Raw genomic sequence first — 16805 nt, 5'->3', positions numbered from 1 at the left:
ATTTTTGGTATGGTTATAAATTTTACTACTTTTTACGACTCAACTCTAGGCAATGCTGTGAGGATTGTTTTTTAATCTCCTTTTTTCCAATTCTCATTGTTAAAAGAACTTCATTTATGATTAATAAAACAGTGTTGACATATTTATATTTATTTTCGGTATTTCCTAATTAGAGAATCCAAAAAAGCTGATCCACGTCAAGCTAGCTGCCGTGGGGTAAGTAATTGATTTTCTCGTATATATTTATCTTTCTCGTAATATTTTTTATATTTATAAAACATGAGTAGGTTACACAAAAACTTATGGTAGAAGCATTTGTTTACCCCACGGCAGTTGATTATGACAATTGACAATATACAATGAAAATGTCAATCAGTAAAAATAAAACCAATTATAAATAATAAAAATTTTAAATAACACTATTTATGAAAAAAATCAATACTGATCTATATAAATAATTTAGATGATTTCAAATTTTAGTATTTTAAACGTTTTGCAATTATGGTCAACGTTTTAAATGACGTTTTTCATATTCTATGCCACTAAAACAACGTTGCCATGTTCCTATTCCATATCCCAATAAAATTTTCAACAGTACCAAAAAAGTTGTAATAAGCTATAAAAAATACTCAATATTATTAAATTATAATTATTATGAACAAAAAAAGTGAAACTATTATATATTTATATATAATTTTTTTCGTTTAAACGATTTTTTACAATCTCATTTCTTTTTACATCTCATGGCAACACTGTAAATCTATTCCGAGTTCAAATGATCGTTATGTTCATTTATTATATCAACAAGAACAAGGAAAAATATTATTTGACGTGTCAATAAAAAAAAGTTTTGTTTTAACTTTATTGAAAGTAAAAATACAACTGGTACAAAATCAGTTCTTTAGTAAATTATTATAATATACTATATCCTATAATTTTTTCTTTTTATTAGGGGACCAATTAACGATATTGTATATTACGCTATCTTCTTCATCAGATACGTCTGGAATAATGTCTACTACTTTATTTGTGGTAATTTCAGGTGATCCAAACATTATTTTATATAACACATTTTTATCGTCATCACTATTTTGCACTGTACCTAAAAACTGTTCTTCCCTTTGTGACTCATTGTGTTTTACAACATTTAAATCAGTTGTGTTTGAAGAATTTTCAGAATTCGAACTTTCAAATATTTCATAATTAATATTTTTCTTCAAAGATTCTTCTCGTTTTCCGGTGTTGAATGATTTAGGTTCCACAGATTGATTACTTGGTTCAACATTTCGTATTTTTAATAAATGATGTTGAACGAGTTTTCTTATTTCATTGTTTATACAAACATTCTCATGTTCGACACATATTTCGATATCTTTAGGTCTTAGAAAGTTTATTAATGCCACGCCTTCTTCGTACGAAGCATGCGTAGAATAACATATACAGTGTGTTCCGATTTTAGGTTCGTAATTTCTATTTTTATTCCACATCATTGCCGATAATTTAACGGTTTTTATCTCGAGTAGTTTTTCATCGGAAAGGCAGTTATATGCAAGTTTTGTACCGCAATTACCGTGTATTCGAGTTTTAGTTGGGTCTAAAGTTACAGTACCATCTAATTCAGGGACGAGATTATAAAATTTGTAAACATCTTTGTTTACATGTACTGGCATGCCGATTTTTTTAAATATCTCTTTATAAACATATTCATAACCGTATTTAGCACTTGTTTTTACGTGTACAAAAACACTGGCATTTTCTTCTAACCACTTTTTTAAAATATCACACAGTTGCTCAAGACTTTCGTCGCGTTTAGGAAAACTCGGATAATTTTTCAAAAAAAACGTAGTATCTAAATATATTTTATCCATTATTTTAACGGAACCATATGTATTATAAAAAGCGGCAAATTTTTTTATATCATTAATATTCACTCGATAATCCCCCGTATATAAAATTTTTTTATCATTTTCAAATAAAAACATAACAGAACCAGGACAGTGTCCTGCAGGTATGAGCGTAACAGCAAAAGAACTATTTTTTAATTGAAATATCTTAGGAGTATTTAATGGTAACATTTTCAAACAATCCCCATAATGAGGGAACATATTTTTTAATATTGTGCAGGATATTTCCGAAGCGTATAAATATTTTTTATTATCCATCAATTCGGATTTAAAATTATACGAATCTAATCCCACCATATGATCAGTGTGACAATGCGATAGAAAAAAAATTTCCGATTTTAGATTTTCTTCAACAAATCTATCGACGCTAATATTTGGAATTTCTTGTATTTTCCCGCTAAAAGTCCTCATCCTGTAGTTTGAAATTACCGCGTTCGTTACCGGAAATGAGCATTTGTTTTGGCGGTCGTAGATAAGTTGTAGGTTATTTATCCGCTAACCTATTTTTATTCCAAACTTCAGAACTAAAAAAATCGTCTTGTTGATAACGAATTTTTATTTACGTGCGTTAATTACCAAATAATAAAATTATACTCACGGTCTGTATAAATTTCAAATAGTGATTTTATGTGTAAACTTAACGAAGGTTTCTGTGTAACAGCGGCCATTTGCCACCAACGAAGTGAAGGTCGACGTTAGCCTATCGCAAAGCTTGGTTAGGTTGTCAAAATCATATAATTTTTAACATGTAAGTATCTAAATAGTGTATTAATTTAGTTTTAATAAGAAAAATAACATAATTTGCTTATAATATTACCTATTTGAGCTGTTATTACAATAAATAAGTAACGTGATGTAATTATATGTTTCCTTTCCTTTTGTGTAATGGAGGTTTAAGGTGCGTAGCAGTTCTAGAATTAAAAACGACAGCGTTCAATGGCGCAATGATTCATCAAATTATATAAAATTATTAACATAATTAAATGATTTTTTTTTGTTTACATTTCTAGAAATTTGTAAACTTTACTAACCTCAATTTTTAGCATAACCTATACTTGTCAAAATATCAATAACCTTAAATCTAGTATTAGGCCATTAATATTTATTTTATCATTATTATAAATTATTATTGCGATATTTTAAATTATACATAGAAGTTTTTGATACGTGCGGTCAAAGACTTTCGCCAGGGTGTGTTCTAATGTACGCGTTTTTTATTTTCAATTTCCTCGTAAATAGTTACTAATCACGAAAAATTATGCTATTTTTAGCTTACATTGGGTTGAAATATCATAGATTTTTACTAAATGAGGTTTATATTATGCATATCAAACTTTTAAATGCCGAATCCTGAACTCCTTTGTCAATTTTAGCTTATTGATTTGTATCTGAAGTGAAGTTAATAGATGCTTCTGTTTAATTTGAAATATCTCGAGAACAAACTAGTCAATTTATATTTTTTCAATAATTTTGGTGTAACATTTTTATATACATTCGTCTTTTATTACATTTATTAGTAGTAATTTAATCAATATGACATTTTTTGTTGAGTTTAAGTTGTTTAATGATTCATTATAAAATATATAAGTTAAATTCATTCTTATATATCTGTATTATGTTTAGTTCAATAATGCTTCTTATAACTTAACGTTAAAATGGAAGAATCATTTGACTTAACATGGGAGGATTCATCCACAGTAGTACAAACCGAAGAGGTAATTTGTGGTATAGAAAATGAAATCCTCCCTTCGGAAAATGTCGAATTCACTGGTGTTCAAGAAGAGACAGTTACAGACGAAGTTATAGAAATACAAGAAAAAGAGGAAGTCATTGAATTACCGGATATACAAGAAACACAGGTATAAAAAGTAAACAATTAAATATCGTTACTTTTTACAATTGTGGATTAAATTTTAGGAAGTACAAGAAAATGTTGATCATGGTATTATGTACCTACCAGATGGTAATATGCTTGTAGTTAATGATCAAGGCAGAAGTGATTATCAAGGACAGATAATGGATTGTCAAGTTTCTGAAGAGATCATTACTGGGGAATGGGGGGAAAGTTGTGCAGAAGAAATTGGTAAGTTTAACTAAATTCCTATCTTTAAATGATTTCATTTCAAACATTGAGCAAGTAAACAGTTATTAGCCATTAGGAAGATATAATAGATATCATAATAGTTTTGAAGGAGTGCTACAAAACTTTGAAACTATTAGGGGCGTAAAATGACACATTTACACACGATGAATAATATTATTTATTAATTCCTGTTTTAAACTGAAAATATGTTACATTTACTTTATGTAAAGTAGGGATTAGATTGGACTTTTTTTAATGTAAAAATGATCCGCTTTCTTAATGTTAACATAATAAGAGCCCTAGATTAGTTAAATGCGTTTGATGTATTGAATTATGATCTTTATATAAATCTGCAGTATCTAGGATTTGATGAGCCTTATTTGAAGGGAAGAAACCAAAAAATTTGAATGAATCATATACTGAAAAAATAAGATTCTGCAGACCATGAAGCAGCAGCTACACTCCCAAAGGCATATTTGATAATTTCACAAAGCCGAATGTGGTTTAAGGTAAAGTTTAAAGAAAAGTTTAAATGAATCGAAGCTCATGTGAAGTTGGTGTACCACAGGGTGCACACGCACACTGTGTCTGTATTTCTTCGCATAAAATTAAAGTTTAATCTATGGAAAATTGTATTTGAGTGAAAGTTTCACAGTTTCAGAAAGATTTAATTTTCCATATTCGTAAAATACAAGTGAGTGCATAATTTAGATTATTATAAATTAATGGCTGTGATTAAAGTAAAATGAGAGGGAAAAATGCGGGAAATTTGAAGAGAAATGATGGCAATTTACCAAATAGGTTTAATTAAAATAAAAAATTGAAACATTTTAATTTGAATAAAAATTAATTATTAAACTTTTGTTAAACAGTCTAGTTATGGTGAATTAAAACAACTGGCTCTTTTATTAAAGGTATAAATTTGTTCTTATTTGGCACTTAGTACTTGTAATTTAATGAAAAAAACAATTATTATAATATATAATTTGTTGATTTTCTTTAGTTACTCAATAAACATTAGATAGAATTCTCTTATGCTTTGATAAAGTTTTATTAAAAATATAATAAAGAAATAAATATTTAATGTTAATATTAATAATTTAATAAGTTTTTAATTTTCCCTCCAAAATTTCCCGCATTTTTTCCCTCTGAATTTTACTTTAATCACAGCCGAATTAGCATTAATTAAAAAAAATTATAGGCTTAAAACTAAGAAAGAAGTTAAAAGAAAAGTTATTTCTTTAGAAACTAAAATCGAAATTCTGGATCCCTTACGAAAGGGAGATAGAGTAGTAGATGTTGCAAAATCATATAGCATGAACGAAACTACAATAAGAACTATTAGAACAAATGAAAACACAATTAGAAAGAGTGTTGCAGCTAGCAATACCACGAGTATGGGCACATCATACACCAGAAATAACGCAATGGAAAAAATGGAGAAAGCGTTAATGCTTTGGATAGAAGAGTACTCATTGATACAAGCGCAATGACAAATAAAGCATTATGAATTCACGAAAAAATTGTGGAGCATTACCATCTTCTTCTTCAACTGAAAAGAAGCCAAATTTTTTGGCAAGTCATGGTTGGTTTGAAAGATTTAAAATAAGACATTCTTTACACAGCTTAAAATTAAAAGGTGAACTTGCTTCTGGCGATATGCCCAAGAATATCCAGCAAATTTTGCAGAAATTATTAACGACAATTCATACACCCCTGAAAGAACTTATGTCTCAAAATTTTATAAATCAGCGAATGGTCATAAAGCAGCAAAAGATCGCATAACAATTCTTTTCTGTAGCAATGCTTCAGGAGATTATATTATGAAACCATTAGTGATTAACAAATCAAAAATGCCCCATGCCTTTAAAGGAGTAAACATCAATAATCTTCTCGTTTATTGGAGGGCTAATAAGAAAGCGTGGGTTACTGCTGCAATGTTTACTGAATGGTTTCATGAATGTTTTATCCCAGATGCCAAAAAATATTTAAGTTCAAAGGGATCGCCTTTTAAAGTGCTTTTGTTAATTGACAATGCGCCTGGGCACCCACATGATCTAAAATATGAGAAAATTGAAGTACAATTTTTACCAAAAAATACAACTTCATTATTACAACCATTGAACCAAGGCATAATTTGTACTTTTAAAGCTTTGTACATAAAACGAGCCTTTACATATATTTTGGAACAAATGGAGAACAATGAATCTTTAACAGTTATAAGTGCTTGGAAAAATTTTACAATATTAGACTGTGTGAAGCATATCACCTTATCATACACTGCAATTAAGCAAACAATGCCCAATAGCTGTTGGAAAAAATTGTGGCCAAATGTAGTCAAAAATGAATATTCCATTTCAACGTTAAATGATGAATATTCGCAAATAGTACACATGGCGCATTCATTGGGCGGAGAAGGTTTTGATGATTTTACTGATGATATCACAGAATTAATGGCTGATAAAGTGAGGATGATTTAGTTAACTTAGTTTGCGAAAGTGAGCCTGACAAATCTGATGAAGAGGAATTAGTACCACTGCTAAAGTCATCCGCGAAGGACTCGTATTGGGAAGAAAGCAGGGTAATCATTTTATACAAAATGACACAAACGTTGAAAGGGCTTTACGATTCCAACGTGACATAAATCGCTGCTAGGCTCAATATGAAGAAGTTTACAAAGATCTTACAAAAAATTCGAAGCAATTGTTAATAACCGATTTTATTACCATCTCTCATAATGTAAATATTTCTGCTTCAAACATCGAATCGGCACAAATAACTTCGAGTGATGAAAGTGAACCTTCGATTCTGAAAAAAAGAATGGAGTAATTTCTGACAGTGATGAAGGATAATAAAACACCTTTGGTTTTATTTTTTGTTATTCTGTTTGATGTATTGTAATTAAATAAAAATATATTACTTATTTTAACCTGTCAATGCATTTTATTTTTATTTCTGTGTACACCTAAAAATATTGAAAAAAATCATAACTGTTAAATAGCAAAATTATGCATTTTATGCAAGCTTTTCGATTTACACGGTTTTGACTTGAAAATTTTTAATTTTCGATTTACACGTTTTTCTCTGTAAAAAGTAAAGTTAAAAATCACAACAGAGCAAAACGATGGAAGTGACAGTAAAAAATAATGAAAGAATTCGATAAGAGATTGGCAAAAGACAATAAAACAGTTGGAGCTCCAGGAAACATATTAAGGTCCAAACATATCTCAAGGGTAGCGAATCTTAGAATTTACAGGACAGTTAATCAATTTATGATATTGAACGGTGGTGAATGATGGGTCGTGAATAAGAAAGAATCAAACAGACTTAACGTATTTAAAAGAGGAATGTTAAGAAAAACTTTTGGTGGGAACAAGATTAATGGAGAAGAACGAATATGGTCAAGCAGAGATCCGCTATATAGTGGGGGCAAAAAGACTGCTTTTGTTGGGGCATATAGCCAGAAATGGAAGAAAAGAGCCTTAACAAGAAGAGGAGGATAAATTCATGTAAGGAAGACTTACACAACCTAGAAATAGTAAACTGGATAAATGCAGCTGTAAACAGAAGGAATTGAAAAATAAAACAGTAGAGAGACTTCAAGCTATGCGACTATATGACCAATTTTTTATATTTGATGTTGTGAATTTATAATTAAAACCATATAAAGTTCTTCTGCATCGTTAGCAGCAAATCTAGTAACTTCTGTGGATATTATATATCATAGTTAAATAAACCCAATTTTGGTAGTACCTTTATCATTTTTTGTAGTTGTGGGTTCTGAAGAAGCAGTAGGTACAGAAGACGGTAACCGGGAAGATTTCGATATACCTCTACCGACTGACCAAGACGAATATACAGCAGCCAGACCTTATCCTTGCGATTTTTGCAGTAGGAGATTCAGGAAAAAAGCGAATCTCATGAATCACATGGTGGCACATCAAACTGATAGACCGCACGGTTGCAATTTGTGCGGTGTTCGGTATATAAGAAAATGCGATTTAATGAACCATCTCAAGGTGAGGTTTTTACCTATAAACATGAGACTTTTTTCATATTTTTTGGGAAAAATAGTGTAAAAAAATTGATAATTTATTACAGATTCATGCTTATATACCAGACGCAGACGGTCTAGAAGAACAAAATATTCAACAGATGGACGAAATGGATGATAATACAGATAAAAAGAAAAAAACTAAACAGATTAAGAAAAAGAAGAAAATCAAAGAGGAATATGATCAATACGAAGATGATTTAGGTAAATATCAAACGTGTTTATGAATTTAATGTTATTAATTAATTAATTTTTTTTTAGGGGCGTCCAGTTCTCGCGGTTACAATTACGTCGAAGAAGACGTAAAACTGATGGAACAAATGTCTAATAACATAAAACACGATTACGATTATATACACGAAGAAGAAGAAGAAGTGCAACAACCTAGTGAATCCCGTTACCCCGTTACGGATCCTAGAAAACCGTTCGTTTGTCAACATTGCGGTGTAGGATTCGCTAGAGAGAAAGCCATGATGTCCCATCTTAGGATGCATTCGGAAGGCGACAGTCCTTTCGAATGTCAAAGATGCGGCGAGATGTTTTGGGACTTGATTCAAATGAAGGAACATGCCAAAGAGAAACACGGCGACGTCGAAGGCTTCGATGACGATGAAGACGACGATGACGATTATTCCGAAGAGGATACCAAATACGGAACATATTATTGTTCGACGTGTGGCTTATCATTTCACAGACAAGATAATCTTCGTAGACATCAAAGGATACACGTCAAAGAGGAATTTGTCAACGAACACGAATTCGGTCACATCTGCAACGTGTGCGGGGAATCCTTTCAGGAAGCTTTGGATTTGTTGGCGCACGCCGAAGTACACGCCAGGACACTCGAGTATAGGTGTATGATTTGCGGAGAATTGGCAGAGGATGAGCACGTTTTGGCGGTTCACGTACAGGTAACTGAGCAATTTATTTATCCCCCTTTTGTTTCTAATTTCCCTATAATGTTTCGAAAAAATTTTATTCCTTTAAATAAAATTTCCTTTATTTATTTTCATCCGTTTCATTTTCAATGTTATTTTTTTTTTCGTATTTCCTCCTTTCCTTGTCTATATCTTTTTGTTCTATCTCCGTATATTATCTGTGTTTCCAAATTTCTCTTTTTCTGACTTTGTTTCTTTCTCTTATTATATCACCATTTTTCTGTCTCTATCTTTTGGATTTCTACCCGTTTTTCTTAGTGTTTTTTGTCTGTTTTTCATTATGTGTCTTACTATTTGTATTTTTTCCCTTTTCAATCTGTCTTTCTTTATTTTGTCTTTATTTCTCTCCATTAGTCTTGGTTTTTCAATTTCTTTCTTTCTATCTATCTCAGACTATTTTGATTTTCTCTATTCCTATTTCATTTTTTATAAATCTTTATCAGGCATTTTCGTTTCTATTTTTCTTTTGTTTCAATCAATTCCTACTCATATCTGGTCTTTTTTGTTTATCTTCTCTCTTTCCAATCTCTATTATCTTTCTATTACTTATTTTTATTCTCTATTTTTCTTGTTTACTTCTTTTTCTCTATGCTCCTTTTGTGTGGTTTTATTAGATTGTTTCTCCTCGCCCCTCTTCAACTTTTCATCAGTTTATTTTTCCCTTTTCTCCCCTTTCTACTTTCTTTTTTTCTTATTTTTGTGGATTTCTATCCGTTTTTCTTTGTGTTCTTGTCTTGATCTGTTTTCAGTTTTTTATCTTTTATTTTTACTATTTCTATTTTTTCCTTTTCCAATCTGTTTTTCTTTATTTTATCTTCATTTCTCTCCATTAGTCTTAGTTTTTCCATTTCTTTCTATTTGTTACTTTTTCTTGTTTTTTCTCTGTTTCTTTACGTTCCCTTTTTTGTCTTTGTCTATTTCGTTTCTCCTCGCCTGTTTTCTCTTTTCATCTGTTTCTATATCCATCCGTCTTTTTGAATGTTTATACGTTTCATTCTTTATGTATCTGTTCTTTTCTGACAGTATTTCTTTCTGTCTGTCTTTATGTTTATTTTATTCACTTCCTATTTGTTACTTATATTCACTATTTTTTTTGTTTTCTCTCCTTTTTTTGTTTATTTTGTTTGTCTTTTTGTATATTTGTTTGTTTAATTTCCTATGCAACATTATTTATTTCTTTGTAGGTATATGTCTTTTTTGATCCTTCCGTTCCCTTTTTGATCACTAATTTTATTTGTGTCTTTTTATTTTTATCCATTTAAATCTATTTCTTTTTAATTTTCCGTATTTTGTTTATGTCACTATCTATTTTTATTTATTTATTTTCTTTGTTCAGTTTCTATTTATTAATTACTATTAGTCTTTTCTTTTTCTGTTTCTCTATGCTTATTTCGTTTTATAACAGTTTATTTTTGTTCTTTTTTTCCTTTTTTTAATCTCTTCATGTTCGTACTTCTTTCCATTTTAATATTTGTTTATTTTACTTTGTTTATAATTTTTTTGATTCTTTCTGCTTCTTCGTTCGATTGTCAGTTCCTTTTATTTCTGTTTTGTTTGAAAATCTTCACTTATAGTTTGTTTTTTGTTAGTATTTATCGGTTTTCTTTATGTCTATCTGTATATTCCTGTTTTTATTTATTTGTCTTTTGTTTTTTTCTTTGTTACTATTCCTATTCATTTTTTATTGTGTCTCATAGCTTTTCTTATTTTTATTATTTTTTTTTCCAATTTTGTTTTATTTTTAGGCTAAACACGGTAAAAATCTACCGCCAAATACTTGTATGTTGTGCGGAAGGTCCTGCAAAGACCGTAGGACCTTACTTAAACACTCCTGGGAACATTCTAAAGAAAAGGTATGTAAAAGTAAGTTTAGTTATCCTAAAGAATTAAAAATAAATAAATTTTCAGATATTCGCTTGTACGAAATGCGACAAAACTTTTCATAATAAAGCTCGATTGAAACGTCACATGTTATCGCACAGAAACAAAGTGGTAACGTGCGACGTGTGCGGCGAAGATTTCCCCGACGGTCGTTCGTTGATGAATCACCGACACAGTCACAGCAACGTTTCCGGTAGGCAATTTCCTTGCAGGGAATGCGGTAAAACGTTCGGTTCGAGAAGTTCCCAACAAATACACATCAGGATACATACGGGCGAACGACCGTACGGTTGTAGATTTTGTTGGAAAGCTTTCGCCGATGGCGGTACGTTACGCAAACACGAACGCATACATACCGGCGAGAAACCGTACGCGTGCGCCGTTTGTCCTCGAGCTTTTAATCAACGCGTCGTATTAAGGGAACACATAAGATCCCATCATTCCGGTCCCGATCCAAAATATTCCAATAGTATGACGCCGTATTGTTGTTCGGTTTGTTCGGATATGTTCACCACTTCGCAAGATTTGATATTACATTTGATACATCATTGCGATATGAATACAGCGATGAAACGTCAACCTCAAATAGGTCCTAGGAAATATAAAAGGAGAAGGAAATTGAAACCGCACGAATTGGAATTGATAACTAGAGTTGAAGAAGGGGATAACGATCAATCAGAAGTTAGTTCATTCGCATACCGATTTAATTATACATTTTTTCATTTAAACATTCGTTTCGTTACAGGATTTAGGCGATAATTATACCGATTCGGAAGAGGAAAAAGAAAGAAAAAGAAGATATATAAGAAAACAACAACCGACGAAAAAGTCGCAATCGCCGGAATCTTCGAAGGAAATAGTTCCTGATACTTACGCCGAATTATATAATAGCGTTTCGTCGACCATAGGTAAATTGTGATACATTACCGCACAAATTTTATTGTATTTTATATTTCGCTATGTTTTAAAACAGCTATCGACGAAAATCGGCCCGTCGAGGAAAATCCCACACGCATTTTTTTCGATATTTATTTTCTAGAAATATAATAATAAATTGAAATAATGTATCTTGTATAAGTACAACCCATTTATGCGACCGGTCTCCGTACCGGGAGACATTTTGAATAACTGAGCTATAAGACTCTTGTTAGTATATATAGTTTCCCATAAGAGTATTTGCCTGTCTCAACCCCTGTACTTTATCCCAATAATTGGTTTACCTCTTATATATCTTTTATGTATTTGATACCTTAGAAAGTTTCAGGGCTCGTCTGCCCTCACTTTAGCGATATTACGGTTCCCTTCACTCCATTGTAGAGTAATTTTAATTTTCTTGTCTAGATCCTTTAATTTTTCTAGTTAATCCCAAACGAATTTGGATTTCATACAATTCTCCTTAAAAAACGTTTAGTGTGTTATACAGGTTTGATTCTAGATCCGTAAATTCCTATTCCAGTTCTGTTTGTTATTTTAGAAGCGGTCTGTATACAATTCAACGGTTATTCAATAGATTGAACCACCTTCAATTTCGTTTATAATTTCCGCTGCATTAATTTACAGGTTGTGTACCCGTTGTAATATCAAATCTTGAGATATCTGTCAAAATCATCGGTAAACATTGTAAAAATAGATCAACTGGAGAGAATTGCATTGAACGTATCGATGGTTTTTGACAAGGTTTGATGTACCAATCTTTTAAATAAGTTCGGTTTTTCTTCCCGATTTACCGACTGGATTCTAATTTCCTCGTTTAGCGAGAATTTAAAAATTTATTAGTGGGTTTATTGACGTTCGTTTATCGGTTTTAGAAAATATAAATTCTTTGGTAAATTCGAAATCGTCGACACCGAAGGCGAAACAGCAAATGAAGAAATTGAAAACGGACCAATCGATACCGAGCCGACCGAAAATGATACATACGCAAAAGACGCGCGTGCCAGTCGAAGCCGGCGAAGACGGTCGCGTAAGACACAAGACGAAAACTCTAATCACCAGAACCCAACCGGCGGAAATAAAATCGGCTACCGGTGAGTTAAAAGAAGAAGATTTAGTTTGATTAGAATGAAACATATATATATATATATAGAAAAAAATGGAAATATTGGATTTTTTTTTATTTTCATGTTGTAGACTAAAGTCAGTAATATAGTTTTCCTTTTATGACATTGACTTGTATCAATTAGTACCCGGGAGCGTGTTTAATTTAGAAACAAGAAATGCGTTTATCTTCTTCTTTTTCGTTCAGATTTCGAAAACTATCTTCGATTCATTTATCGCTACTTTTCAACTGACTTGAATCTTCACCCTGTACGCTTCCAGGTTTTAGACCCCGATATACTGAAATGCCCTCCAATCAATGGACTAACCTCCCAAAAGGCGATCGTCTTCTTCTACCAGTTGGAATGTTTTTTGTCCTATACTTGGTAAAATCTTCAGTTAATTCATTATTTCAATTTCTTCTTTACATACTCCCCCTGTAATATCCACTATATTGCCCCTATACTCCAATTTCTTTATCTATTCGTCTTCTTCATTATTTATCTGTTGTATTTTCCACTCATCTTTTTTTCTTTGTATTTCTTTGTGTCTATTTGTTCCTCTTTGTCTTTTTCTGTTTATTTAATCTCTTTCCAGTCTCTAATTGTTATTTTTATTCTCCATTTTTCTTGTTTTTATCCCACTTTCTCTATTTATTCCTTTTGTTTTTCCCCTCTTTCCTCTCTATTCCTTTGCAGTCACTATTCTCTTTCTATTTGTCACTTTTATTTTTTATTTTTCTTGTTTACTTCTTTTTGTTTGTTTTTGTCTATTTGTTTTTCCCTTCTTTTCCTATTCGTTACTTTAGGTTTATATTTTTCTTGTTTTTTTTCCAATCTATTTTTTTCTCTTCGTCTTGTTTTTTATTTTATCTGTTTCCATACCTATTCATCTTTTTGATTATTTATCTGTTTCGTTCTCTATGTTCCTTTTGTTTGTCTTCATTAGTTGCTCATCGCCGTTGTTTTTCTTTTTATCTGTTTCTATATTTATCCGTCTCTCTGTACATTTGTCTCTGTCTGTCTTTTTTGTGTCTTCCGTCTGTTTCTAGTCCCTTCTTCACCACTACTTTTATTTAATTCTGTTCTATGAAAAAAAAACTCGTGTCTGCGTTTGTATATTCAGAAAAAATTCCTCGAAATTATAATTTCAATTAAAAACAATACGAACAATCAAAACATCACTTTTATCCTTATCAGAAGGTATTGAAACCAATTTTTTTTGTTATTTATTTGGATAGTTAAGAAAAATCTCCAATTATCACAGTTTTTTATGAAAAAATTATACAGGGTGATCAAAAATATACAATATTATATAAATAACAAAATTGACGAAGTCGGATCTGCTTTTTTTACATTTTAATTAATAATACCAAAAAAAATCGTGTTTGCATTTATATATTAATAAAAAAATTCTCGAGATTATAATTTCCAGTAAAAACAATACTGGGTGTCCGCAAAAAATTCGAACAATCAACTCAATCACATTTATCTTTATCAGAGGGTTTTGAAATTAAAATTTATTGATTTTTAATTTGGATAGTTGAGAAAAAACTAATTGTTACAGTTTTCTATGAAAAAATTATACAGGGTGATCAAAAATATGCAATAGTATATTAATTGTAAAATTGACGAAGCCGGATCTGCTTTAATTTTACGTTAAAATGAATAGTACCGAAGAAAAATCGTGTCTGTGAAATTAATCTAACGATATTAAGTGAAAATTGTCCAATACGTCTCAGCCAGACCCTCCTTTTTTTGAAATACCTCCCCCTGAAATCAAAATTTCTATTTTAATTTATGAATCCAGTTATTGTAAAAAACCGGAAGTACTGATTTTTCATAAATGGATTCAACGATACCGAAAACGATATACCAACGAGTTTTCAGTAGACACGGAAGTATATATAAAAAAATAATAATATAAAAATAGTGATTAGACGACGAAAAATGATCACATTAAATTTCAAAAAACTTTAATTTAGGTGAACGTATTCGTCCCCGAACGAAAAACGTCAACTATCACGTCCTGCAAGAGAAATTTCCCGTCGCGACGTTCGGCGACGTCGCCACCGATAAAGATACCACCCAAGAAGCCGTCGATAATCTATTGAAACAAGAAAACGTTATAGTCCAACCGGAACACGTTATAGAGGAAACCGCAACGCCGCAACATAATAACGGAGTCATATACATGGATCAATTGGAACATCCGACAGAAGTCGGCGCCGAACAGACTGTCGAAAGCGAAACGGTTCCGCCTCCACCGGTCGCACAGGAACCGGAAAGATTTTACGAAATACGGAGAGTTACGACGAGATCGAGGAGCGGGAATCTTGGTAACAGTAATAGTTTGAAACCGGGTAGGCACGTCATCGGACCCGGAAGTAAAGTAAGTCATAGTTTATTTATTATAACTAGCTGCACTCATTTTGGATATCCCAGATCATTCTAGAAATTTCTAGAACATTCTGAATCGATCATAATGAATTGTAGTCGTTTTTGAAACTTTCCAGATCATTCTAGAAATTTCTAATAACTTAAAACAAAATTCCTCTCACTAATGTTGCTATAAGAGAATAATGTCGAAAAAAATGTAGAGTTGGTGATTTTCTTTTTCTTGTACAACGTTGAACTAGGAAAAATTTCAGGTGAGACTCGTCAAAGAAGGTATGATAGTATCGAAGGCTCGTAACAAAAAATCCGAATCGGAAAACGAATCGCCGGCGGATCAGATCCAATTACAACAACCGGTGAAACAAGAAATATTAGATCCGAGTCCGTTGCACGAATTGGCCGAAATATCAATGCAACACGCCAACGCGACTTCGCAGAGTCTTTTTAAATGCGAAATGTGTAGCGAAGTGTTTACCGATAGGGCTCAATTACTCGTCCACGTACCGATACACATTTGATGTTAGGCGTAACGCAAAAAAAATGGGAGACGATATGTTGGGTAGCGCATCCATCGAAAATTTTCTTATAAATATGGAAATTAGGATAAAAAGCACCATGATATGTATATATACATATTTAAATTGGAATTAAGTCTGTCGGCTATAGATTACAAGCGTTTTCGTAGTGGGATTGTGGCAAAATTAAACATCGAACTGTACTAACCCTAATATATTCCGAGCCTTCGAATACTTATGTATTCTTCATCTTCTGGGAATTAATTTGTTAAAAATTTCGTTGTTTCCTTTAAAACATATTAAATTCGTTGATTTCAAACAACAATATTCGAATTCAAGCGTTGAATTTATTATTTTTTAAGGAAAACAACGAAATTTGTAATTAATTAATACCCAGACGATGAAGAATACATAAGTAATCTAAAGCTCGGATATATATTAGAGTTAGTACACTTCGGTGTTTAATTTTGCCACAATCCCACTACGAAAACGCTCATAATCTAGTTGGCAAAGACTTCCTTCTAATTCATATACATATTTTTAAAATTATTTTGTTGATATTTCTTGTTTTTTTTTTAAAAAAAAAATATATATGAAATTGCGTTATGTACAGCAGCGTATTTTTATTTTTTGTTCTAATTAGTTTGGTGTCTAGATTATATTATATGAAATTAAATTTTTAGAACATTACATTCGTCTTTTTTTATACCACCCTGTAATATATATATATATATATATATATATATATATATATATATATATATATTCAAATATTTAACTAATGGTAAAAAAATAAAAATATTCTAAAATCGAACCACCCTGTAAGAATTTCATTATTATTCATAATTGAAATGATTTTTGACACATTATTTAAAAAGAAATTATAACTTTCATTAGATTTCATCAGTGTTGACAATAAAAAATTTAAAAAACGACGAAAAATTTTTGTTTTCACTTTAGTTTAAAAAAAAATTCAACTGACAATTATAAATATAAG

At 31.1% G+C, this 16805-nt stretch overlaps 2 protein-coding genes across 2 annotated transcripts; one reads left to right on the top strand and one right to left on the bottom strand.

Annotated features, from left to right (window-relative positions):
- Nucleotides 1–848: 848 nt before the first annotated feature.
- Nucleotides 849–2660, bottom strand: LOC130898946 (protein artemis). The gene is made up of 2 exons (XM_057808573.1): nt 2503–2660; nt 849–2428 (listed from the first exon to the last, which is right to left on the bottom strand). The coding sequence occupies exon 2, from the start codon at nt 2313–2315 to the stop codon at nt 930–932; it is 1386 nt and encodes a 461-aa protein (XP_057664556.1). The 5' UTR covers nt 2316–2428; nt 2503–2660; the 3' UTR covers nt 849–929.
- LOC130898942 (zinc finger protein 420-like) lies at nt 2362–16498 on the top strand. The gene is made up of 13 exons (XM_057808560.1): nt 2362–2503; nt 2566–2652; nt 3528–3763; nt 3822–3987; nt 7759–8006; nt 8089–8245; nt 8303–8952; nt 10725–10832; nt 10888–11541; nt 11606–11768; nt 12669–12887; nt 14882–15288; nt 15548–16498. The coding sequence occupies exons 3-13, from the start codon at nt 3560–3562 to the stop codon at nt 15809–15811; spliced, it is 3240 nt and encodes a 1079-aa protein (XP_057664543.1). The 5' UTR covers nt 2362–2503; nt 2566–2652; nt 3528–3559; the 3' UTR covers nt 15812–16498.
- The last annotated feature ends 307 nt before the right edge of the window (nt 16499–16805 follow it).

The sequence above is a fragment of the Diorhabda carinulata genome, chromosome 10 (assembly GCF_026250575.1).
Source record: "Diorhabda carinulata isolate Delta chromosome 10, icDioCari1.1, whole genome shotgun sequence".
Lineage (NCBI taxonomy): Eukaryota > Metazoa > Arthropoda > Insecta > Coleoptera > Chrysomelidae > Diorhabda > Diorhabda carinulata.
Note: the sequence above shows the minus strand (reverse complement) of the source record. Positions and strands in the feature narration are given on the sequence as shown.

What these genes read in the sequence shown, in the direction of transcription:
- LOC130898946 (XM_057808573.1), bottom strand. Translation starts at nt 2,315, where the DNA reads ATGAGGACTTTTAGCGGGAAAATACAAGAAATTCCAAATATTAGCGTC.
- LOC130898942 (XM_057808560.1), top strand. Translation starts at nt 3,560, where the DNA reads ATGGAAGAATCATTTGACTTAACATGGGAGGATTCATCCACAGTAGTA. An exon ending in ATTTAATGAACCATCTCAAG is followed by an intron (nt 8,007 to 8,088) that starts GTGAGGTTTTTA and finishes AATTTATTACAG; the next exon opens with ATTCATGCTTATATACCAGA. An exon ending in GGGAACATTCTAAAGAAAAG is followed by an intron (nt 10,833 to 10,887) that starts GTATGTAAAAGT and finishes ATAAATTTTCAG; the next exon opens with ATATTCGCTTGTACGAAATG.